Source organism: Camelus dromedarius, chromosome 16 (genome assembly GCF_036321535.1).
Source record: "Camelus dromedarius isolate mCamDro1 chromosome 16, mCamDro1.pat, whole genome shotgun sequence".
NCBI classification, from domain to species: Eukaryota; Metazoa; Chordata; class Mammalia; order Artiodactyla; family Camelidae; genus Camelus; species Camelus dromedarius.
This window is the reverse complement of record NC_087451.1, coordinates 38,756,503-38,782,402: the sequence shown is the minus strand read 5'-3', so window position 1 is coordinate 38,782,402 and position 25,900 is coordinate 38,756,503. Positions and strand designations below refer to the sequence as shown.

At 53.7% G+C, this 25,900-nt stretch overlaps 1 protein-coding gene across 1 annotated transcript in view; it reads right to left on the bottom strand.

The window, feature by feature from the left end:
- Nucleotides 1-1,990: 1,990 nt before the first annotated feature.
- The window catches only part of CACNG4 (calcium voltage-gated channel auxiliary subunit gamma 4), a gene marked incomplete at its 3' end in the record, with an annotated part of 45,534 nt that continues 21,624 nt past the window's right edge, over nucleotides 1,991-25,900 (bottom strand). Inside the window, 1 exon segment of the mRNA XM_064494892.1 lies at nucleotides 1,991-2,074. Coding sequence (XP_064350962.1) covers nucleotides 1,991-2,074 — 84 coding nt within the window.

Genomic DNA, 25,900 nt, shown 5'->3' with positions numbered 1-25,900 from the left:
ATCATCAGGGTCCCCTCATTCTGGCTTGGAAGGAGAGCAGGGGAGACGGTTATTCCTCTGGCTCCCTTCCTGCGGACAAGGATGAATGGCTGCATTCCTTCACAAAGGCCACACTCCTGCCAGGAGGCCCTGTTCTCACAGCGCCCCTCGTCCAGGTGACTATACCTGATTCTCCCACCTATTCAGGCCGAGGGGTGTAGGGCTCCTTCTGTTGCTAGCCCCGGGGTTCTCTCCACCCCCTGCAAGTTTCCCTGAGCCCTGCCCACCCCTCTGTAATGAGTCCTTCACTAAATGACCTTTCACCCGTTTGAGCAGACTCTCTGCTTCCTGCTGGGACCTGGGAAGCCGTATCATCTGACCTCTGGGCTGATGTGTCATGAGGCCCATCCACCAAGAGATTCCTGTACCCTGGAGACCGTGAGGGGACAGGGGTGGGGAGTAAAGAGGAAGAACCAGCAGAGACAACTCCCATAACCTGGGGCAAGTTCAAGTGGGAAGTGGGAGAGAATGGTTTGTTTCTCCAGTGCTTCCTTCCCCACAGTCCCAAGGCTGGTCGCTGGGGCATATCTGCCCTCAGAGCCTTAAGAACCACCCAACTGCCCTTGGGGGTGCAGAAAGAGGCAGGTTCTGAGGCAGGGTTGATTTTTCAATTGAGCCATTCTGGCTGGGCTGAGCACCAGCAGCTGCCCTAGATGGCTGTGCAGGCCATGCACTGTGCAACTCACGGAGTGTTATTTATATAATTGTCTATGCAAATAACATCCCTTGAATTGTGCAGTGTGCAACCTGCACAACCGTTTGTGGCAGCCCTATGGAATAACATTTGCTTGGTTTAGTGTTGACCCCCAGAAAGCAGAAAGAGAGGACAGGTGGGAGGAAGAGATAGGTAAGGGAGGAGAGATAGAAGGCAGATCTGGCCAAATTATTTCAGGTTCTGGGCCTGGCCAGAGCATCCTGACACTGCCCCAGACTCCATGGGAACCACACGCTGTTTCATTTCACTAGATGACTCACAACCAAAATCCTTTCTCTCAGAAAAAACGATCCATAAGCAGGTGCAGAGTGGATTGTGCTCCCTCTGAGGATGCTGGTATCGATTCTCCATAAATGCAGCTGGCCCCAGCCCCTGGGGGAGCTGCTGGGAGCAGCTCTGCATGTGTCTTGGCTAATGCAAAAGGGAAAAATGACTTCAAAACGGTGCTGATTTTTCCATTTCCAGGTTCATTCCTGGGCTGTGGCTCCATCCTTCCTCCCAGGGAGGTGTCCACAGGCCCAGGGATGAGATCAGGATTTAGGGCATAGTGCTGTTCGTCCTTTGGGGTTCAGTATATTCTGTGACTTCTGGGTTCCCATCTGGGGGCCAGCCCAGCCACAGGACCCAGGCAGGGGCAGCTCACGGGCAGAGGTGACAGCTCGACCAATTGGTGCTGGAGACACTGAGGACCCACATGTCCGAGGCTGGTCCTGCTACCTCCCTCACCTTCTTCCACAGGCTGCCTGGCACCCACCGGGCTTCCTCAGTGTGTGACTTAATCTGGTTTTTTAAGAGGAGAATGCTGGGTGGTGTGGGGAGGGGTGGGCAATCCAGTGCTGGCAGGGCAGTGTCCTTGGGGTGTCAGAGCCCCCCAGGGATGCTGGGACTGGGCATGCCTATGTTTCTAACCTGCTTGTCAGGACTGGCTGCAGCAACCACTCCTCTGAAGACAGCCATGCCCAGAAGCCCCGGGGAGCTGGGATGCCCCAGACTCATCTCCTCTTCCCAGGCCCCAGTCTCCTCCGGCATGATCCTATCAGCCAAGTAACTCCACTGGGATGCCCAGCCTTGAACAAAACGCCATCCTCTGAACCAACAATTCTGAGTCAGAGAGGGAGTGACAGGAGCACCCAGAAAACAGCACCCCACCCACTCCCACGGGTACATCTCTCCTCCAGCCGCCTACCCGCCACCCACTCCTGCTTGGCACATGAAGGAGGGATTCTCAACACTTACGGAGGAGATACTCCGAGCTGTCGTGGTCGTAATCGTTGTCCTCTGGGAAGTGATTGATCCGGAAGCAGTGGCCTTTATAGATCCCTGGAGGAAAGGAGAGGAGAAGAGCGCGGTCGGTGTGCGTGGGCTCCAAGTGCACGCACTCCAGATCCACGTGCTGCGTGCGTGCCTGGCTCTGGGCGCGGAGGGAGAAGAACGATCCGGTCAGGGGTCCCCGGGTCTAGTGGGGGGTGATGGGCACACACAGAGAAGAACTGCACAGGAGAAACGTGCCCAAAGGTGACCGTATCATTTCCAGTCCACATCTGGACACCTATGAGAGTGAGGCCACCATCAGTAACCACGCAGGGACAAGAGGACTCAAGCAGAAATTCCTGGGCTAGCAGGACAAGAGACCCCCTTATTCAAGGGGGCTGCAGAGCCAAGTCTTGAAAAATGACAGTTTCCCAAGGGGATGGGGGAGGAGGCCTTTGAGGCCAAGGAGGAGGCTGTGTATTTGCCCAGGGTGGGAAGTTCTGGAGCTGAGAAGGACCTGTATAGGGGGAGGGGTTGTGACTGAAGGTGGGGCGGATGCTACGGGTCAGGTAGGTCAGGATGAAATCTGCCCCCATGGTGTCTGTCTGTCTGTCTTTCCCTCTCTCAAGCACACAATTATGGTGAATCCCTCCTAAGTTACACATCAAATCTGCACACAGCTGGTAACGTGATTCTAATCGCCTCACTCAGTGTGATAGAAGGAAGAGAAGATGGAACAAGAGAAACTGCCAGAAAAGTCGAGACCTTCTCCTGCCTGGCTTCCCCTCCCTGCTCGGAGAAGTTGCCTTACAGGGTGGGAGGCAGGGTACCCTGGGTAGTTCAGTAACTGCAGGAGGACAGCCCAGTCCTCCCTTCCAGAATCTTCCGTCTAGCTCTCCCAGCCCCCACTCTCTTGCTGTCTGGGAGCTGCCAGTGCAGAAGTGGACACAGGTGGAGGGGGTTCTCGGGGGGTCAGGCTCTGCCTGGCTGGCGGACCCCCTCACGCCAGGTCCGCCCCCAGCTCCTGCAGGGGCTCATCTCCACATCCCTGCACTGCCCGAGTGGGGTGGGGGGCGGTTTCCACCAGAGCCAATTCTTGTTCTGCAGCTGCTGCCAAGCGTCTCACTGGCCTTCCCACGCCCAGCCTGACCTCCTGGTCGGGAGCACAAGGTAGGAAGCAGGGCCTGGGCCAGACCAGCGTCCATCTCGGTGCTTCCAATCGGGAGAGGCCTCTGAAGAGCTGGGGGCTGGCTGCTCTTCCTCCTGTTTACCAGTCAGCCGGCTTACCAGCTCTCCCCAAGCTCTCCCCTACGTCCGGCTCCTTAGCTGCTGCCTTCAGGGAGCTGGGGTGCTGGGTAAGGACCCCTGCTTCCTGAAGACCCAGGGGCCTCCAGGGCGATTGGTGGGCAGGTGGGGCTTGGTCAGGGACAGCGGAAGACAGTGAACTCTGCCAGGTCAAGCAGGAACAACTTAGTTACTCCCCTTCAGTCTCCTCATCTGTAGAATGGGGATGACCACAGGCCTTATCTCCTAGGCTCTTAGGAGAATCACCTGAGGTAATACTTGAAAGGCACTAAGACGATTCTTGGCCTAAGGTGGTGGATCAGGGAGGCAGGTTGCTATGGGATCCAGAAATCCCCAACCCTTTACCCAAGGGGTCTTACTCTTTTGTGAGTGGTTAAGTTGATGGAGAATCATGAGCGTCTGTGAGCAAGAGGAAACAGAACCAGGACAGGCTGGTGTCAGGGTGGCCAGAGGTGGGAGATGCAGAGGCTCGAGCAGGCCACACCCAAGACTGAAGATGTTCATGGAGATACTGAACAAGCATTTTCCAGGGGCAAGTAGGCTAGACGGAGCCCTCTCCCCTTCCTCCCTCCTCCCCTGACCCCTGCACACTTTTGGGGCTACCTTATGGGTCTAAACAAAATCACCAAGTGCCCCATGCTTGTTGGAACAAGTCGAACATTAAGAGGGTGAAAAAGAAAAAGTAAACAATCCCTCTTCAGAGTTGTTTTGCACAGGTCAGCAGCCTGCTGCGTCTCCCCACATCTTTCTTTGTGATGTGCACCTACACGTGTGCACGTACGCGAGGCTTCCCCTTGTTTTAAAAAAAAATTAATATTTTTACATGGAGATGTCGATTTACACACAGTTGTAAGAAACAATACAGAGAGATCCCACATACCTTTTTCCGGGTTTCCCCCAATGATAACATCTTACAAAACTACAGTATCACAACCAGGATACTGACATTGCGACAGTCAAGAACATGCCACCAGCGCAAGGATCCCTCATGCTGCCCTTTTACAGCCACACCCACCTCCTTCCTGTCCCCAGCCTCGGACACTGACCCATGGCAACCACCAAGCTGTCCTCCCATTTGTATGGTTTTGTCATTTCCGGAAGGTTCTATAAATGGAGTCACACAGCATGTGACCTGTTGGGACTAGCTCTTTTCACTCAGTATAATTCTCTGAGGAGTCGTCAAGTTGTTGGACATATCAACAGTCTGTCCCTTTTTCTTGCACAGCAATATTCCATGGCATCGATGTACCAGTTTATGACACCTGGATTGTTTCCACCAGTCACAGCTGTGGTTTCCAGCTGTTTCTCATAATGCTGCTATGAACAGTCATGTACAGGCTTTGGGGTGAACCTAAGTTTTCATTTCTCTGGGTTGAAGGCCCAGGAGTGCACTTGCTGGGTCATAGAATGGTTGCTCATTTAGCGTTATAAGGGCCAACCTAACTGGTTTGCAGAAGAGCTGCCTCTCTCTTGGAATTATTCAATACACTTTACTCTGTAACCTGCTTTTTTCATTTACTGATGTATACAAACTTCTCTAGGTCAATACCCATAGATTTGACTTTAAAAAACTTGTCTTCAAAAAAAACCAGTAAGTTGATACTAATCCAAAAATTGCTGGAAATCTTAGAAGGAAATAGCAGAGGGGCTTGGGGACCAAAGCTTGCTCTAACACTGATAACGCTAAAAGAAAATTGTGCTTTGGCAGAGATGAGGAAACCATATATTTATATACTCAGTCGGAAAACAAAACTCAGATTTTGACACATTCACCTGTGTATAGACATGCGATTTCCAAATGTCCTTCCAATACATTTTGCTAACCTCCACTCTGCATTTAGGGTGATATTTTGTATTTGGTAGAAATTGTAAATAGAAATCACACTGTCCAACATATTAACACATTTTTAAACACATTCTTTTTAGAGGCTGCATGACCATCCGTAGTTAGGGTTTATCAGTTTGATTATATGGTAGAAGAGACGCTTTCCTTTCTTGGGGCTCTGGCTCCTGCCACGTGGCGTTCTGCTCAGAGATACGTTGACTGCACATATTCTGCCTTCGCTCTTCCCCTCAGCGACGCCTCTCCTTTTCTTTCCTTTTTCCTCTCCCTTCCTCCTCCCACACCAAGCTCTTCTGCACAGGCTGAAGGAACGGGCATTGCTATGGGTAGAACTGTGTCCCTCCCACCAAAACTTTTGCAGATGTCGGAACCCCTGATACCCGTAAATGTGACCTTATTTGGAAACAGTCTTGAAGATGTAATCAAGGTAAGACGAGATCACACTGACTTCATGCGGCCGTAAATCCAATGACAGGTGTCCTTACAAGAAGAGGGAAATCTGGACACAGACACACATACGGGAAAAGCCCAAGTGAAGACACAGACAGAGATCAGAGCGATGCGTCTACACATCGAGGGATGTCAGGGACCACAGGCAACCACCAAATGCTAGGAAGAGACAAGGAAGGATCTACCAGAGACTCAGAGGGGACAGGGCCCTGCAGACACATAGATTTCACACTTCTGGCCTCCAGAACTGTGAGACAACAATAGTCTGTTTCTTCTAAGCTACCCAGTTGTGACAGTTTCTTATACAACAGCCCTCGGAAGCTAACACAGGGGAGAGGAAGTGCAGCGGGCCTCGTTCACTCATCACTGGAGTCCAGCCTTGCCGAAAGGCAGACAGACCTGTTAGGTCTTCCTGCACCCTGTCAACTGCAGGAGCCCTCAGCGATGTCTAAGAAGCCACGTGCATGGGGCATCTGTAAAAGCATCTTCTTGTTGGGTGCACAGCAAAACTCACGCAGTCTCTCAGGCTTAGGCTTCCAAAGCACTGGGGAAGGTTCCTGAGTCTTCCCCCTCTACTTACTTCCAGCCAGCGACGGGGACCTCACCACCTCCTACGGCATTCTCTTTCCAAACGGCTTTAGCTTCAAGTTCCTGAGAGGCCATCTACCTCCACGAAACTCCATCCACAGGGATGACTTATCATCCCGGGGAATATAAGAATCCATCACCTATCAAGTGTCAACTCTTCAAATCACTGAAGAGAGGAATTGTGTCCAACAGCATGGAAGGACATGCTAGTTTTCCAGCCGTCCAGGCCTTGCACAAAAAGTAAAGCTCAAAACTGAGGACCAGAGGTGGCTGGCCAGCTGCCAACAGTTGGGACCAGATGAGTCCCCCAGCCAGACATTGTTACCAGGCTGGAAGCCTGACCCCACCCCCATCAGCCTCCCCACTACCCCCATTAAGTAGTGGGCACTATGGGAGAAGGGCAGGAGTCATTTCGGCACACGGAGTGTGAAAGAGATTGCTCCCCACCCCTGGAATCAAGAATGTAAGCATTTCCCTTAAATGAAAGTCCTCCCTGGGTCAAACATCCTCATTTCCTTCAACCATTTCATTATTGAGGGTTCCAGATCTTTCTCCAGCCCCGCCCCCTCCTCTGGGTCAGCTCCCAGCTCCCAGTGCTCAGAAGCACAGCACTCACCACCAAACCCAGTGTTCCAGGCTGGGTCTGACCAGTCCAGAGCACAGCAGTGTTGTCCCCTCCTCTTCTCCAGACCCCGTGCTTCTGTTAATGGGACCTGGTGTTCCCAGTGACTCAGTCTCCTGGGACTTTTTTCGCGAGAGCTGCCTCACTTCCCCCAACCTGTTTTTGTGGAGTGGAGTGTTCAGTTCTAAGGACTCCACATTCATCCCTGTCAAATTTAATTTTGTTAGTGTTGGCCTCGAGGCATTTAATAGGGAGAAAATTAATGGCTGATGTGAGAAGTAACAGAGAAAGCCGTTGCCCATCCACTTCACATGTGTTTTCTCTCAGTGAATGCGCCATTTGCTGTGTTCTCTATCTAGTGACATTCAGGGCATCTAATTTTGAGATCCCGGACTGGCCACAGTGCAGGAGTACCAAGGTGTGCCGAGGTCGCTGGCTTGTGCTCCCAGAGACCCAGTGGTCCCCTCCTCCTGAGGGTCAGGAAACCACTGATGTGATTTCTTTATCTGTAAAACTCGGGAACCACGCCAGAGGGAGCCCCTCCTGCTCTAAGATTCCAGGACTATTTTGTGGAGAAAAGGTCCAGGAGTCTGTGCATGTGTTAACAGCTCTATTCATTGACATACGTCCTGTTAAAGGTATTTCGATGGCATAGGAAGCATCTGGAAAGAAATACCCTAAAATGTGTCCACTGTTTTACTTCCGAGTGAATTAAAATTTTCTCCTTTACATTTTCTCTGCATTTTCTGAATTTTCTACAACATCTGGAAGTGAACCAGCCAGGCTCACTGAAAGTGAGAAAAAGAAACCAAATCTTTGATTGTAAGGCAAGTGTGGTGTTGTGTCTGAAGGAACCACAGGTCCACCCAGATGTGGAGGCTGGGGAGTGGGGTGGGGACCACGGTGGGGGGATGAGCGTGGGTGATATTTTAGCCTTCAGGGGTGAGTCTCCCCACTGATTTCCTTCTGGGCTGTGATGGTCATGCCCTGAGGTTAAGCCCTGATACGCAGCAAGGGTGACCAATCCCCAGGACTCAGGCAGGCATGGGGACGCAGCACTGTCAGCGCTGAAACCAAGAGAGTCACAGACAAACCAGGACAAGTTGTTCACCCTATGAGTCATTTCAGCATCTGACTTAAGCTTCCATAATAGGCCACCTCAGAGGTCCGTCATAATTCAGGGAATCCTGGAGAAAAGAACGTTAGAGGGAGGCTTAATAATCATGGCACTCACTCGTGTAATTCCTTATCGCTTGCAATGCATTTTCACCAGCCCTACTTCATCAGATCCTCACTGACACTAACGGCAGCAAGGCACACCCATTGAAAGCATACTTTCTGCCCCACCTCCTGCGTCTCTGCCCACCGTTTACTCCAGCCATTCCTCAGTGAGGCAGTCAGCTCCATGCGGGTGTCACCTGCTGCTGTCTCGATTCAGCTGCTCCAATTATTTCTTGCTTTTTGCCCACGGCACTGGGTAGGTTGCCCAGGGGAGCTGCAGCGCACACATGCGCACAGGTGGAACTGAATTTCGAGGGATTGAGCACCGCCCCTCCCACACTGCCCCAGGGTAACCTCTGAGCTGGAGGATGGGAGCTGGTGGGTAAATGTTCCCTCAGTCTCACTCTCCCAGCCCTCCCCCACGCCGGCTCCCCAGGATGGCCACCCAAGACACAGCGCCTGTGTGCACGCCCTGGGCTCAGGCTTAGATGAAAACTAATGTGCCGAGCACGGTCAGTGCATCAGCCCATCTCATCTTTGTAACAACACGCCTTTGAAGATGCAAGAAAGAGGCTTAGAGGTATCGAAAGCCCTGTTCTCCCAAGCCCCAGCGCAGAGATCCAACTCTGAGCTCTGAGGCAAGCTGCCTAATGCGGTAAAGGAAAGACTTCTTTGCCCCATTTTCAAGAAGAGGCTCAGGGGATGCCCGTGGCAGAGCGGCAGCCCCTGGAATCCAGCTTCTTGATGTCTCCCCAAGTGTTCTTCCCACAGCACCCGAATGCTGCCTTTCCAAGAGCCCTCAGCGAATGCAGGAAAGGGTTCTGATGCAGTGTGGGTCACTGGCCTTCCTCCCCAAGACAGATCAGGAAGTGAAACCAGGTAACAATCAAGGGTGCTGGGTAAGCATCAAGAGGACAGTTTCCTGATGGTGAAGCAGGAGGCAACGGTGTCTCCAGACCTTGGAAAAGGCGGCTCTGGGTCAGTGGGGTACATGGAGCTGGGGAGGAGGAGGCCAGGCACGGCAAGGCCCCTTTCGGCTCCAGGACAGGGTGATTGTGACTAGAGTCGGCCCTCTGTATCTGCGGGTTTCGGTTGGTATCACTTCCGGGGGCAATACGAGCTGGACAGCTGGAGAAGGGATATGAGATGGTTTGGATGTTAAGTGGAGGCTGAGCTCAAAGCCAAGGTTGGGGCTCAGGTGTGGGGCCCACATCCGGGAACAGATGCTTCTTCGGGGGTGGCTGCTCAGACACGTGATTTCAGAACATCCCCATCACCCTGGTCAATAAGAGGCATGGAAGAGCCCAGATGAGGCCCAGCTGCTGATGGAGGCTGCCTAGACTGGAGGAGGAGGTGAGGGTGGGAACCACATGTGGGGCCAAACCTTCCACCAGCTTCGTTTGAATCACATGTTGGAAAATAATCAAACCACACTTATTTTGCTAAATAGCTATCAATTTGGATTTTGTAATAATTCAAAGTGGCCATCTCGTAACTAGTCCAGATTAGGATGGTTTCACTGGACTGTACACTGTGAGCTGGGTCATCTGTGCCAGCCACAGCCCTGGTCCAAGGGCCAGATGCACCAAATCCACATCTCAGGTGGGGCAGTGGGAGGAGCTCAGAGCCTGCCTGCGTCTCTCACCTGCTGCCAATCACCTGCTCGAACGGCTCCTCCTCCAATGTTTTCCCAGGGCTGCTTAATGTATGAGCCTGGTCCCCTGACCCTAACCTCCCATGGGAAGGATGGGAACAGCCCAGCAGGAGGGCTGTATGTTTCCAGGAGGATACAGACCTTTCCAGAAAGGACCCAGGGCTTTGTGGAAGAAGTGAAGAACTGAGAGGTGCAGGGTTTTGGCTGGAATGATGGGTAAGAAGGTGGAGGGGAGAGTGTTATCCTCACAATAGGAATAATATCAAGGATTCACTTAGCATCTGTTATGTGCCAGGCTCTGTTTTAAGCACCTGACATCTATGAACTCCATACAAGCCCTAAAGGTGGATAGGATTACTGAAACCATTTGCTACTAAGTGCCCTAGCTGGGGTTTGAACCCGGGTTGCCCGGCTTCAGAGTCCGTGCCCTTACCTCCCACACTGTGGAGGCAGAAGGACACGCTGTGTTCTCAGAGCTACAAGCAGTTCTGATTGGCTGGAGCATGACGGGGAAACATGGGTCCTTGACACTCCTTATTGGTGGGAAAATTTGTTTTCCCAGACTTTGGGGCTAAGGGCACCAGCTCATGTTTGAGGTTGGGTTAACCTTTTATTGGAAGTGGAGATGCTGGAGCAGGAGGGATGGCAATCCAAGACCCCACACAGGTCAGGACAGTGAGTGGTCAGGGAGGGGTGGGGGTGGACGTGAGGGCAGAGCTTGCCCATGGCGGCAGGTTGATTTTCCAGAGGTGCCGATGTGGACAGAGGGGCACTACAGTGGTCCGTACAAGCAAAAGGTACAAAAACAGACAGGCAGGCCAGCCTTGTGCTCTGGAACCTCAGGTGGCCTGGCCTGGCCTGGGTGGAGAGCAGAAATGGAGAGGCAGAGACAGAAGAGGCTGGGCTAGGGGTGGTGTCCTGCAGGTGGGCTGAGGAGATGGGACTTCACTGTGTGGTCTCCACGAGGGTGACTTGTGATTGAGGCTCTGCGGGGACAGCCACTCTTGAAAGGAGCTGCACGGAGTAAGGGCAGCAAGGAGATATAAAAGAAAGGCAGCACAGGGCAGAGCAAACAGGGAGCTTGTTTAGGGAGACCCTGGTTCTTGTCCTTAGATGAGTTTACAGATGAGGGACCGGAGCCTGGGATGGAAATGAATGGGCCAAGATCATTCTGGCACGGAGAGTCAGCGTGTACTGTTTCCAGAGCTGCCGTAACAAAGTACCACAAACCAATTCAGTGTTTCATGGTTCTGGAGGCCAGAAGTCCAAGATGAAGGTGCAAGCAGACTTGGTTCCGTCCCAGGGCTCGAGGGAGCATCTTCCAGGCTTTGGATGGTGTGCTGGCAATCGTTGGCATTCCTTGGCTTGTAGACGCATCCTTCCTCTTCTGCACACATGTGTGTGTCTGTCTCCAAATTTCCCCTTTTCATAAGGAAGCCACTTACTTTTGATCAGGGCCCACCCTAAGGACCTCATTTTAACTTGAATAATCTCTATAAAGACCCTATTTCCAAGTACAGTCATATTCTGAGTACTGGGGTTAGGACTTCAACACAGGAGTTGGAGGGGACACAGCCCATGAGACAGGGTTAGGGGCAGAGGCACTGGCCAGGCATCCGGTACTCCAAGCTGCCACCAACAAACCCAGGCTCCACGTCTCTCCCACCCCTCCAGCTCTTTGCCCTGCCTTGACTCCAGCTCCCTATAACTCCCTCTCTGAGCGCCCTTCATAATTCCTCCACTTCCATGCCAGACTCCAAAGGGCCCTCCTAATCACTGTGATTTCCCAATTGGCACACGCTGGTGTCTCCTAAGAGCTGGCCTCTCTCCAGTTGCGAGGAGGCAGGCGGCTGGGAAACCTCTCCACGGGTTCCTACAGAGAAACTCTGGGCTTGGAGCAGCAGCCTGGGCTGGACTGGGCTGGGCTTTCTTGGGGGAGCCTTAGCTCCCTGGCTTGTAAGTGACTCTCTGTAAGACCCTGTTAAGCCATGATGACCTTCAATTCCTTCATCCAACTTAGGCTTTTGAGCACCTGCCACGCCCTAGACGCTGGGGACTCAGAGATGTGGCAGAGCATCTGCTCACTCAGAATGCAGGCTCTCTTCTTCTTGGGCACATGGCTACACTCTGTCTCTCAGCTTCCTTTGTAGTGAGATGGGGCCATGTGACCAAGTTGGCCAATGGGATGTGAGCGGAAGTGATGTGTGTCCTTCCTGGAGAAGGCTCTGGAGAAGTGGGGGTGCCTCTCCATCTCCACAGCATCCCTCCACCAGCCCAGGGAATGGTGGTGCCACAAGACAGGAGTAGCCTGGGTCCCTGAATCCCACTGTGGAGGAAGGCCATCCACGAAGAGGACTACCCACTTTAAACTGCTCCACGAGTGATAAACCCACTTCTATTACGTTTCAGACAGTCTACATTTGGGCGTGTTTCTGTTACAGCGATAATCAATAATACAAGGGGACAGCAAGGCAGGCAGGGTCTCCACTACCCTGCAGCTTTCCCGGCGCACAGCCGCTCAGTGACCACTGAGGAAAGGAGGAGGCTGGAGTTTCAGAGAGCACGTCATCCCAGGCTGCAGAGTCAGGAGAGCATCTCCTGATCTGAAATATGGAGAAATGTTTTTACATCTTTCAGAGCTGAAGTGAGGCCCAGCGAGCCCCACGTAGGTCAGAGCATTTTGAGAAGGCTCAATCCTGATGATGCGGAGGGTGAGGATGTAGTTTTTAACCCCTCGTTTCTTGGAGATGCCTTCAGATGAGAGTGTTTCCGGACTGGAGTTTGGGGAGGAGCCCTCCATGTCCTGTCCATGGCCAACTGCCTGGGATTCAGAGCCCGGGCAGTCTCTTTGGGCACCAGCGCCTGGGGTAGATTCCCACATGCTCTCCTCTCCTTTCTGAAGTGAGCTTATTAGATCATTGAAGTGCCTCATTGTCCCTCCAGGATCTGTTTGGGGTCTTTCTTTTGATGGAGACGTGGTTCATCTATTTAACACTTTGCCCATTCTTTTAATTCAGTATCCATTCATCTATCGATGCCAGGCTCTGTGGGAACCCAGACTCGGGTCCTGCAGGTGAGAACTCCTAGCCTGGCTGGGGAGGTGAGTGTCCGCATCACCTTAGAACAGGAGAGCCAGTGACACACGTGCTATGAGGCTTTCAGAGAAGGAGGGCCAAGTGCTAGATAGGGTGTCTGGGGCAGCTCTGGGGAGCGGTGAGGAGTGGGTAGGATTTGACCTGTGGCAGCCCAGGTGGGGAAGGCGGGAGGGAGAATCCCAGAGGTGTGTCTGGGGAGTGAGCTTCTGGAAGAGAGCGTGCATGGGGAGTTGGTGGGGGTGGTGCTGAAGCGGAATAAAGCAGGTGGAGCAGCAGTCACAGAGGGGGTCTGGATCACCCTGGAAGGATCCTGGATTCAATGCCATTGGCCCCAAGGTGCCGCCGTGACCTTCCTGAAGCTGGAAAAGTCTCCCCATGACTAATTCAAGGACCGCCTGTCCCCCAAGGCTCTACACGTCTCCGATTCTATTCCCAGGCTGGCTCCGTGGGAATGCGACCTGTTAGATTTGAGGGCCCTACCCTGGGGCCTCATGGGCATCTTATTTCAGTCCCAGAGGAGCCCAGCTGCCTGGGAGATGCAGGCTCGGCTCTCCCAGGATTAACAAGCTCTCCCTTCATTGCTCCCCCTCACACCGCAGTGCCCTGGGAGGAGGGAAACATTTAAACTTTGGCTCAGAGTCACCAGCTTCCTGCAGCTGCCAGACAGACTGTGGCATCCTCAGTGTCCACGCTGCCAGGAGCAGGGAGCAGGGAGGTTGGCAAGGGACCTTAAATGCAGCCTGCCTCACCCCTCACTCACTGTCATTCACAAGGAGAGAGCGTCTTGAGCAGTGATGGGCCCTGACTTGCATTGTTTCTGACCCAAGAGAGGAGAGTGGATTCCCCAGAGACTTGGCCCCTCCTTCAGCTCTAGTCTGTAACCAGGTGGCGGACAGGGGGTTCCATCTCTCAGATACTTCGTCTCCTCTTCAGCAGTCTAGGTGAGCTATTATGTTCCTAAGGGTGTTTCCCCACTGGGACAGTCAGAGTGGGGCTAGAGGAGGATTTGGGAAAGAAGTCACCCTTGTTGTCATCAGCAACAGAAGAAAGATGGCACCCGTTTCAATGGAGCTGGGCTCTAGTTCAGTGTCCAGCGGAGGACTGGGGGTCTGTCTGAACTCGTTCTGGTTCAGGCTTCTTCCCCCAGGATTCACAGAGAGAACTCTATTTCTGCCCCCAAACTCTGTCTCTTTAAACCTGGAACCTGGAGATCACAGTTAGTTTGGTAAACGGAGGCACCTCTAGAGGTCTTGGACGCCAAGGATATTATGCTGGGACAGCAGTGACTCAGAGGGCAGAAGATGGGGAGAGAAGGGGCGGGCCATCGCCTTGGTGCTCAGCCCATCCTGAGTCTCTGATGTACCCCTGGGGTACACCTTGGGGAGCCCCTTTTTCTGAGAATGTGTCTCTCACAGCATCCCCCAGATGGCTGCATCGCATGGCCCTGCTCCAGGCAGGCATCCCGGGCACACACCTGGCCCAAGCTGGATCAATCAGATGCTCTCTTAGGAGTCTGGAGTTTGGGTCAGAAGCAGAGGAGATTCAAGGGCTAGGAGACTCAGGGGAGCTCACAAATGAGGTGTTCTCAGTGGTCCATGATGCTAGCCTCATAAGTTTCTGGTTCTCCTCTTCCTCAATCTTGACTGTTAAGTTCCTTTCATCCCTTTGGACTCTCCACATTCTTCCAATAAAGTCTTCCTTTAGGACCAAGTAAGAGGAAGTTGGTTTCTTGCATCCAGGAGAGCCCTAACCCCCAACCACCCACACCTTCATCGGGGGTTCCACCCAAGAGATTCCAACCTAGTTCTCATGGGCTGGGGCCACACGTCATTCCTCAGGGCAGGTCTGTGATGCTCTTACGAGGTGTGAAAACGAGTGCAGGTTCCCAGGAGACCACAGAACCCAGGGGAGGGGAAGGGGAATATAATCTCGGGGGACTGGAATGCTGAACGCCAGTCCCCATGTTCCCACGTGGAACCTGTGAATTTCAGCCTCTTGGGAGCTCAGTCACCTGGGAAAACCCTTGCTGGGCTCATCAGTTAATGGTTCCCTGTTTCCTCATCTACTGAGTGGGGATCCTCACAGACCTTGTGCAGCTGCCATGAGGCATTAGGGAAACAAGAGCACGTGAGGCCAGCACAGAGAAAGCTCCCATTCGCAGTGGTTTCTCCCCCATCCCCCTAAAACAAAGGCTTCCTACCTGTTCCCCTGAAACAAAGGCTTCCTACCTGCTGGCGGCCCATGAACTAAGCCCTTGACCCAGGTCTCCTCCCACAAACGTGATGCCACTTCAAGGAAGGCCTGCTGTGAGGACCCCAGAGATGGCTCTCAAGCACGGGAGTCCCTATCCTCACGGCCCAGTTCCCTGGCCCTTGGTGGGAGGTGGGACCTCAGCCTCACTCTCTCACCATCCGCTATCCTTCATTTTATTTGACAAATTCTCCAAGAACACACAGCACCGGCCTCACGCATCTTCCAACCCCTTGCTCCAGAGCGGCCGGGATTTTCCAGGCTTCCTGCCGAGATTCATAATTGAATGCAGTCAGAGAGATTTCCCCAAGAGCTCGTTTCTCTCCTAACACAGGGAAATGAGTGTTCAGTTATTGTCTCTCTGATTTTTCTACTTGAATCTGCTTGATAACTGCTGCTTGTATGAAATCTCAGTACCAAGGTTTTGTTTTTTTTTTCCTTCTTCTTCGTTGTTTCTTTCATTCTTTTCATGAGCAAATATGAAGCTCCAAGGGGCGAAACAGCTCTGCAGGTTCCAGGCTTTTCCAGGTTGGTTTGGCTCTGCAGATCTTTGGAAAGCTGCGCTCCAATAACCCGAAAGCTTTAACTGAAGGGCTTGGATGAGGGAAGGAGATACACAGAGCGGAATCATAAACTTCTTGAAGGAGCCCTTGGGACCATCTACTTCATCCTGTTCACTTTACACGTTAAGAGCCTGACCCCTGGGGAGATAAGGGGCTATTTCCAGAGGGACAGGCTGGCTGGTGACTGAGCCAAGTCTCCTGACTCCAAGCTCAGTGCTTTTCGGCCCACCCCGCACCGCCTGCTCCGATGCAGAGGTTCCCAACCAGGGAAGAGTTTGCCTCCCGGGAGATGATGCCTGGAGACAGTTTGGACTGTCAGAACTTGGTGGAGAGGGGAGACTGGTACTACTGGCAACTAGTGGGTGGAGACCGAGGACGTTGCTAAACATCCCACGGTGCACAGGACAGCTCCGCACAGCAAAGAATGGTCCCACCCAAAATGGCATTAGTGCTGTGGTCTGTGATACAGAAGTAGCCTGCGCAGACCTGAATCGTCCCTCCAAGCCCATGGTAGACATTGCTTATCGCTCTTCTCCCCGATCACAGTCTAAATTCCCAATGCCATGCCCTATGCAGGGGCTACAAGTCAAGCTGATACCTTTGGATCATCCCGAGGCCAGATACCATGAAGATGGTAGGTTCTGAAATCATTCTCTCGGGTCTGAGTCCTGGCTCTGACATCTACTAGCTGTGTGATCTGGGGTCCTAATTAATCTCTCTGTGTCTCACTTTTTCCCATCTGTGAAATGGAGATCATAAATGGGAAAATTTTCAGAGGGCTGTTTAGGGGATTAAACAAGTTAACACAGTCTTTCAGTGTCACCGTGCCTGGGACAACGTGGAAGCTGCTATGAGGGTAATCAGCCCTGCTCTAGTGACAAAGAGGCAGCTGGTCCTATCAGAAGGGAGCAGGCCAGTTTTGTGCCCTATCAGGACTGACACGGACACTTCCTTGTCCTCAGATACCCATGACGTAGCGGCTTTCAAAACGTGCAAAGCCCCCTGCTGTTAGAAGGCCCAGCAAGATGACCCAGCTGTCCCTTAGTCCTGTGACCAGTGGACTGACAAGAGCTGGTTTCTGTTCAGCACAGACTCCCTGCAAAGCCCTGTGCTAAGCTCTTTACATTTTCTCGTTTAAGCCTCAAAATAACCTATGAAACAGGAGCTCCATTTTACACACAAGGAAGACAAGGCTCCGAGAAGGCAAGTAACTTACCCGAGGTAGCAGAGCCCCAAGCAGCCAAGCCAGGGTTCTCACCTGCTCCCGTCTGGCTCCGGAACCAGAGCTCTCCCCACGGTGCTGCCCTGCCTCCCTGTTCTGTTTGAGAACCGGAGACGGGAGACAGGAGAGAGGAAAGATGGGAGGCAGAGAGAGCCAGTGTCTTGGAGGGCACACGCTTGCTGGGTCACCAGCATTTTCTGACAGGCAGGTGGGGAGGGATGAGAGGCAGGCTGCTGGGAATGCAGATCCACTTCCTGTATCTCCCCAGGGTTGGGAACAGCTCCTCCTGGTCAGCCAGCACCTGGGTTCCAACCCAGTTTTCAAGTCCCCTGTCACTGCCGCCGGCACCCGCAGTCCAGAGTGCCAGGTTAAAATTCTCCCTCACCTGCGGGGACCCTGATGCTTCCAGGTCACTTGGTGAGGAGCCACCGAGCCCTGGGCTTGGACAGGACTCAGCACCTGGGCTATTCAGCCACACCCAGTGCCCTGTCTCTTTGTCCCCAACCCTCAGAGCACCGGATGTCCTGACTGTGCTCGGTCCACCGTCTGGTGATGTTTCCGGAAGGGCTTCATTATTGCTGGACCTGGTACCTTCCATTCTCTCTGGAGCCAGAGAGAGCATGTCAGTGCCATCCCCCCACAAGGACCCCTCCAGTGCTGGTGGAGCAGCTGCGGATTGACAGCCATCCAGTCCCCCCTCAATTCGAGTCAGCAACCACTGTGCCGAGGGCCTACCGTGTGCCAGGCGCCAGGCGGGACACTGGGCCGCAGCGGGGACCGAGCCAGAATCTCTTGACTTGGCATCACCAAAGGTGCTGGGGAGCCTGTAATGGGGTCAGGGAAGCTGCCCAAGGAACTGGCACTGGAGCTGGGTCGTGAAGGACGAGCAGGAACCGGCAGCGGGAAAACAGGGTGGATGTGTTCCAGGCAGAGGGAATGGCACTGCTGAGGCCCAGAGGGAAGAGGTAGGCGGTTGGAGCACATCTGGGGAGCTCAAAGGAGGTCCATGTGGTGGCTGGAGGTGGAGGGCCTGGGCTGGGGGCAGAGATGGGAGATGGCAGGGTCTCGGAACCAGAGGGAACCCTGAAGTTTTTAGAAAGTTCTGTCCCTCTGCATGGTGGGGGTACAGAGCAGAGACAAGAAGGCAGCTGGAATCCAGGCTCTGGGACAAAAGTCTCACTCACAGTCACCTGCTAATTTGAGGCAGAGAGGGAGGATTCCCCAAGGTGAATTCATGCCCACCCCTATCCGGCTTTAGACTAAGCATCTATCCCCCCTGGAAAGCAGTCTTGGCTCAGGGACACTAGTGCCTTCTCCAAGTGGCCTCCCCAGGCTGCCTCACCCACTTCTTTCTGGCTGTGCCCAGACTCAGGGTCTGGAGGACGTGGCCACTAGCCCCTGCCAGTCCTCCTGTGCCCCTCCCTGTTCATCCCAGAGGCCACATCCACACCCCTGTCTCTGTTGCCGGCTCCGGGTTCCAGGGCACATGTCCTGTGCCTGTGGTCCCTCCCCTGCCTCCTGGACCTTTCATTCCCAGGGACAGCTAACTTCCCTCCACTTTCTCCAGGAAGTTTGGAGCTGAGGCCGGGAGCTTTTGCTTGAAGGCAAAAGAAAAAAGTAAACCAAATGTAAAACCCAGATTTCCTCCCTCTCGGCACAGCAGGGCTGGTGAGTGGGGCGTTGGTGGGCTGGGCCTCGGCAGTTACAGGCTGGCTGGGAGCGAGAGGATGATGGAGAAACCCCTGGGAACAGAGCAGAACAACTGTCACTGTGAGTCAAGCAGGCCGTTTATGGGGAGGATAAAAGTTAATGGGAAGCCGTGCTGCAGCTCCTCACTATTAAGCAAGAGAAATGCTGGCGAGAGACGCAGAGGAAGGCAGAAGCGGCTTGGAATGCAGTGGGATTCTGCCCGGAGAGCGCCCAGGGTAAGGCTGGTGAGGACCTGTGGTCCTCACCTGATGAGGAAGCAGTCTGTGTTTGGACATCACTAAATGTTACCTCCTCTCTGGGTGCTGCTTCTGAATCTATTACTCACCACTCCGTCCCAGGCCCACTTAAGTCAGGGGGGAGAAGTCGGCCCTCTCCCCTAAATCATCTACATAAAGCCCTGCTCCCTGGAGGCCACCCAGTCAGACAGCCTGAACTTGGAGCCTCCTCTACCCTAACAGTTGCAGTTGCTCTGGTTTCTTGCTAGACTTTGCAGATGCACAAGGGACACAGGACCAAAGCCTGCAGAGGGGAGCCTTCTGGGGTCAAGCAGTTGTTCCTGTGCTACCAGAACTCCTGTGACCACCAGCAGCTAACACACATCAGTTAGTTAACACGCTTATCAAGTGTTTATGTTTTAACTCATTTTGTCCTCACTACAACCCTCTCCTGTGGGGCTGCTATCGACTCCATTTTACAGATGGAAAAACTGAGGCCCTGAGAGGTTAAATGACTTGCCCAGGGCTGCCCAGGGTAGAAAGCAGGCAGCCATCCCTCAAAGCCTCAGCACTGAAGCCACTCAGCCCTACTGCCGTCACACACTCTCTATAATACATTCGTACAGGCACCAGCTGGCCAGGAGAGGGTTGAAGGAGGCCCAGCCCATAAAACGGAATGTCCCACCAGCTCCCTGGACCACCTCAGGAGCGCCTGCCTCTCACCAGCTTCCGTTTCAGGCCAGGCCAAGTAGACAGAGATCCGTCCGCTCTCCACGACCTCGCCATGTCTGGGCTTGCATAACCTTTCTCTTAACTGGTAACCTTGTCACTGCCTCCCTTGAAATCACCTTCCTTCTGGTGACACGGGACTCTGACCACAGCACCATAGATGATTTTCCTCCTCCCCCAGGAACAAATTTGGGCATGCCAGCCATCGTGGGCTGATTCCTGCTGACCCCGAGTTTCAGGGCTGACCCCACGAGGATTCCTTGTTCCTGTCATGCTCTTCTGAACTATGTTCTGCTTTCGGTTCTCCCCCTGGCCTGGAGTTTCCTCCCCCATTCAGCCTTGTGAACTCCCAATGTCATCAGGGCCAGGGCCGCCCCTTCCAAGAAGCCCTCCTGGACCTGCTTCCCCCTTCCTTTTGAGCACTATAATGTGCACTCCCCTATCATTGCAACTTCCTGCATTGTATTTAAATTGTGTCTCCCCGCCTGATTCAGGGGGCCAGGTCTGAGAATTGTGTACCTCTGAATCTCCAGCTCCTATTCCCATCTGCCTGATACATGCCAGAGGAATTGCACTGAGCTTCTGTCTCCATAAGGGGCTTCTGTGGGGCTGGAGAAGTCGGGGGGCACTGCTCTCTCCTGGCTCCCCCTGGTTCCAGGTCCACATGGGGAAAGTGGAAAGACCATCCACTCTGCACTGTCACCCGTCTTCCACACCAGCGGGTGATCACCCCAGGGTGGCCCCCAGAATGCCCCATAACAGAGCCGAAAGGCACTGGGAAGAGTGAGAGATGCCAGAGAAAGGCGCTGCTTGTCATCAACCCTCCTAGGTCAACACATCACTCCAGGAAGCACAAGCCGATTGTAATATGATAAACACGACTGTTCTAGAGGAGAATGCCCAGGAGCTCTGCCCTCAGAGAACCACGGCGGACATCCAGTGTGACCGGCTGTCAGACAGGCTCCACTTTAACCCACTCTAAGACCAAAGGTTGAAATGATCGCCACAAGGAAGAAGGAAAAACCCCAAGGTCTGTCTGGATCCAACACACACTGTCCTAAATTCCTAGATTCTTGATGTTTCAGAAAAAACGCTGGCCCCCACGGAGAGCGGTGGGCAAACAGCAGTGTGGACTCTCAAGTCCCGCCCCTGCCCGGCCTGGAAGTCCTGACCCTGAGCCTCCCACCCCTCACTTCCCACCCCTCCCCATTCTTAGCCGGAGCCGAAAAGCCCCTGCCTCCCCCCGACCCCCAGCGCCGTGAGAAGCCGCCTTGCGCGATGGCAGGGCAGTCATCACTCAGTAAGCCATTTCCCTCCCAGTTGAAATCTGGATCCAGACATAGGAACAGCACATGCGTCAGCCCCCAGTAGAACCTCTCCCTGTCTGTGGACGGAAGCCCAGGACGCCCACTGCCAGCGGTTCACACAACAGCCGGAAAATGAAGCTTGTCCAGGTGCCTCGACCCAGGGCAGCGGCGCGAGCTGCAGCCGGAAGCCAGCACCAGGCCCGTGGAGGCCTGAATATTTTACATCTAATGCCTCTGAGTTATGGGCTTTATACCTTTAGATACCAGAATAAACTTGATTTGAAATCAGCCCCAGGGGAAATTTGTTAAAGAGAAATAAAGATGTTAGATTGAGTCTACAGCACTTTGCAAAGTGGCTGTCTCCACTGGCGTCCACTAGGCCGTGAATTTCTGGATAATCCGGGGGAAAGGTGGTTCCAGCCCTCGCCATATCAATGCTGTGACTCCCCAGTTCCTCACCGCCCCCATCTGGGAAATATCACTCTTTTACTCACCCCCTAACCCCCTATCAGCTTCTTAGAAGGAAGGACGGGGAACCCGCGAGCTGGCTGGGCCAGTGTCGGCCTCGCTGCTGTCATATTTGTTGCCTGACATGTCCATTTCACAGAGGAGGAAACTGAGGCTCCAGGAAGTGCTATGAAGAGCAAGCGGAGACAGCCAGGATTTGAACGCAGTTATCTGGTTCCATAGTTGTATTCTTTTACTTACAAGACACCCAGCTCCGTGGTCACTAGGACTAGGCCACTCCAAGGGCCAATTTGGCAGTCAGCTGAGTCTATTACAGGCTGTTCAAGTTGGGACCCTCTCCATGCCTTGTTTTCCTGTTCCAAATAGCCAGGATAATCCCAGGACCCTCCTCTGAGGGTGAAGATTAGGTAAAAGCAAGAGAGGACCTTGGCACAGTGCCTGACGCGCCTGCTCCGTGTGTGTCTGCCCTTAGAGGAAAAGCACTTTGTAACATTAGCCTTGATCTTAAAATGCTTCTTTCTTCGAATGACAGGATGTGTCAAGCTGTCTGTGTGTGGACAGGCGTGTAGGTGAGAGGGTGCATGGGCGCTCCAGCTGGGATGGTGATGCGGGGGAAAGGTGGATGGAGGGGTGTGCACCTGTCCCAGGGCCCAGCCCAGTCCCAGCGAGGGTGAGAAGCTGCCTTTTTCCCCCAAATGCATGCTCATCGCTCTGAGCGGACAAGGATGTCAGGGTGCGACCCACAGGCAGGAGCAGCCCAGAGTGTCTTCTAGCAGCCGATGACAAGCCCCCGGAAGCCAGTGGCCTGGCTGGCCCAGCCTCTCAAAGCCCATGTCTCCAACTGAGCTCTAATTCACAGGGCTGCTGCCAAGGCTCATTAATAAATGATGGAAAACCTCTCAGCAAATGTCGAGCCCTGAAACAGTGCTGTGCGGCCCCCATGAACGGTGCCAAGCAGCCTCCGGGTGGTGAGGCCAGCAGGAGATCACTCACGACCAGTCCAAGCCTGGGCAGTGAACTGGGGCCAGTTTCTGACACGTGGGGCCACTGGACCCAGGGGTGGGCATCCCCTCTGGGGCTTCCCTTGGGGAAGTCAGAGGAAGCCAGGTTCAGATGCGAATCAGGACTGCCAGCTGGAATCAAAAAGGTCAGCCTGATCAGCTTGTTCTCTGACTCTCTGGAGGGCCAGAGAATCGAGCAAGGAGAGGAAAGACTCACAATCCTCACTGGGAGACCCCCTGCCTGGCCTGGGGGCAGTGAGGGTGTAGGACCAGCAGGAGGCATCCCCAACTCTCTCCCTAGAGACCAGTCCTATTTCAGTACCACAAGCCCACTGTCCCTGTCCCCACAAAGCTGGATGTAGGGAGGCCTGCTGGGGGCAGTGGGCTCCCCTCAGAGGTATGCATTTACATTCTGAGCCCCTGAACCTTCTTTCATAAAGGGCCTCCAGGTGCCCCCACAGACAAGGACCCCATCTTCCAGAGAAGTCCTGTTTGGGGCATGTTTATACCCACGGTCCAACCAGGACAGATCCAGATTTTGCTGGGCCCTGAAGTTTGCATTCGACAGGCCTTAAAAAAAAACACAGTTACAAATGCACAGAATCCAGACCTAGGAAGGGACTCTGCAAGGGAAGACCTGAAGCTTCGGCTTCTTGAGCATCATGGTAACCCCACTTTGTGCTGACCTTGTCCGGAGAAAGCGATGTAAACAGCACAGCCCCCCTCCCCACCAGCTGTCACCTTCTCACCCCACATCAGGCTCCGGGGAGCCTCGAGATGCCTCAGAGGGGTGCACACCGGCAGCTCCTGTCTGACCACCGCCCCCCCCAATCCACCCACAGTAGGGCTGCTTCTAGCTGGCTTCTGTACACAGACCCCTCTGTCTGAGAAAGATGGGCATGGTGGCAGGCAGGGGTGGGTCCCTTTTGAGCAGCTGGGAGGACCTTCTTATTTGATATAGACCCTGTGTCTGGGAGAATCAGTGCTAGGTTGAATGAATGAATGGAGGAATGAATGAATGTGGTTAAGTCTTCGTGGGGAAGGCCGCCTCTAGGTGAGTCTTGAAGGATGCACCCAGTGGGGTGGGCAGGTGGCTCCCCCCGGGGAGGACCCACGGGCATCCCAGCAGGCGTGGTGGGAGGTGAGGCTGGAAACACAGAGCAGACAGTGGGATCTCGACGTGGGGCTCTCCTTCGATGTGGCAAAGCTCAGCCTGCAGATCGTGCCTTCGCACCTCCGATTTTTGAGTGCTTCAGCATCAGGACCAGTTTACGCCCTAAACATACAAGGTTTCTGGCCCTCGGATGGCAAGATGCCTGGCTGGTTGTTCAACTCCTCCAAGAATCATGAACGTGTGGTCAGGAGCTGTCAGGTCCTCTCCAGGACTAGCGTTTGGGGGCTACACAGGGGGTGGGGCCCACACCCCATCCAGGTGGGAAATCCCTGCTCTGTATGAGACTCTCCTGAGGGTCACGACAGAGAACATGCTGTAAGTGCCAAATGGACAATGAGTGGTGACACAAGAGAAAAGACATCGGCCACCGACCCGCACTCCTTGCACCACCGCCTGGCTCGGCGCCTGGCAGGAAGGTCGCCCCCCACCCGCTGTGGGATCTGGCATCTGGGAGGAGGGGAGCCACGCTTCACACTGTCCGGGGAGGTGGTTGTTTTGTTAGGGGATCTCATTTCAGCTTCACTTTTCTCCAGACGAAGCTGCAGTGATTCCTACCACTTGGGAGCAGGGGAGGGGGCAGCAGAAACTGTAAGACAGGCGTGCCCTGCCGGTGATCGGGCTGGAGCCCGGCCAGGCCTTCTGGCTCCGGGGCCAGGTGCCGTCCACGTGCTCTGCCCATCCTGTGTTCTCCTTTGTGAAGGAGATACTCTTGCAAGGGGAGGGGAGGGAGCCACCGTTTCCTGAGCTCTTAGCAACGACCAGTGCTTGACGGTCTCACCGATCCAATCCTCCTAACACCCCCCTGAATCAAGTACTATCATCCCGCTTTTGTAAATACGGAGACCGAGATTTAAAGGGTGTGAGAGAAAATTCTCTGAGGTCACACCCCAAGTCAGGGACAGGGCCAGGCCCCCAAGGCAACTTCAGCTTGGTCTCCAAGTCAACTTCGCCTGACCTTGGTTGGCAGAATCCTAACATAGTTCCCAGAATCCAAACCCCTTGGTGAGCTCGCCTTGAGTGTGGGCGGCACCTGTGAAAGGGATGATTAGGTCATATTATATAAGGCTCCACTGTGGCGGGCTGGAGGGGGAGCAGTTAGAGTGACTCTCCTGCCGGCCTGGAAGAAAGCATACTGCCATGTCGTGAACAGCCAGTGGGGCCGTGTGGCAAGTTTCTGTGGGCGCCCCCAGGAACTGAGAGGCCCCTGGCTGATGGCTGGCAAGAGAACGGGGCCTCAGTCCTACAGCCACAAGAAACAAATTCTGCCAACAACCAGGGAGCATGGGAAAGGACCCCAAGCCCAGAAAGGAACGCAGCCCACAGACACCTTGATTACAACCTTGGGAGACCTGAGCAGAGGCGCCAGCTAAGCTGGCCTGGACTCCCAACCCACAGCAGCTGTGAGATCATCAATCTGTCGTTTTAAGGCACGAAGCTTGCAGTAATTTGTTAAGAAGCATCAAAAACAAATATATTTCTCATCCAAACAAGCCCATTTTTGCCTTCAGCAGCCCCAATCCAGCCTTGAAAACAGCCCTGGACCCAGAAAGAAAGAAAAATATTCACGTTGCCTCAGGAAAATTATTTCATCTCTCTGAGACTCGGTTGCCTCGATTGTAAATGGGGATAAGACCGGTCCCTACAGTAGAGGGTTGGTGGGAGGATTAAATGAGATGATGTGTCTTTCTTCTCAGCCTACGGAGTGAGCTCTCAAGACACAGTTGCTAACAAAATTGACTTTCTTTTCTTTGAGGTTACCCTCTCTCGGAGGGGGACACGGGCAACAATTCAGGAGGCTGGCCGATTGGGTGGTTATTCGCAGAGTTGAATTAATTTCCGTCAGTCCTGCCATAACAAAACACCAACAAACCGGGATGGCTTAAAACAACAGAAATGTATTCTCTTCCCCTTCTGGAGGCTAGAAGTCCAAAATCAAAGTGTTGACAGGGCCCTGCCCTCTCTGAAATGTCCAGGGAAGAATCCGTCCCGTGCCTTTCTTTAGCTTCCGGTCCTTGCCCGCGGCCTTTGGTGTTCCCTGGCTGGTAGCTGTACCACTCCGATCTCTGCTTCTGTCTTCACGTGGCCTTCTCCCTGTGTGTGTCTCTCCTCTTCTTCTAAGGACCCAGTCTGTTGGGATTAAGGCCCATCCTGATTGAGTATGATCTCAACTTGATCACATCTGAAGGGACCCGACGGCCAAATAAGGTCTCGTTTACAGGTACCGGGGTTAGGACTTCAACCCTTTTGGGGACACAATTCAACTCAATCACACCCCAGTGCTAAAGATGTTGGGAGTAAAAAGCCCTCAGCTTCCTCCTTTTTCCTCCTCATCTAACTCTCCTGCTTTTTCAACGCTTTATCCAGGACAGAACCAGAAATGGGAAGCCTCTACCCAGAACTTTCTTGAACGTTCTGTCCCGAGAGAGGTGAGGAGCTTCAAATTCCTGGGGACCCTCTGAAGAGCAGAGGGGACCGTGA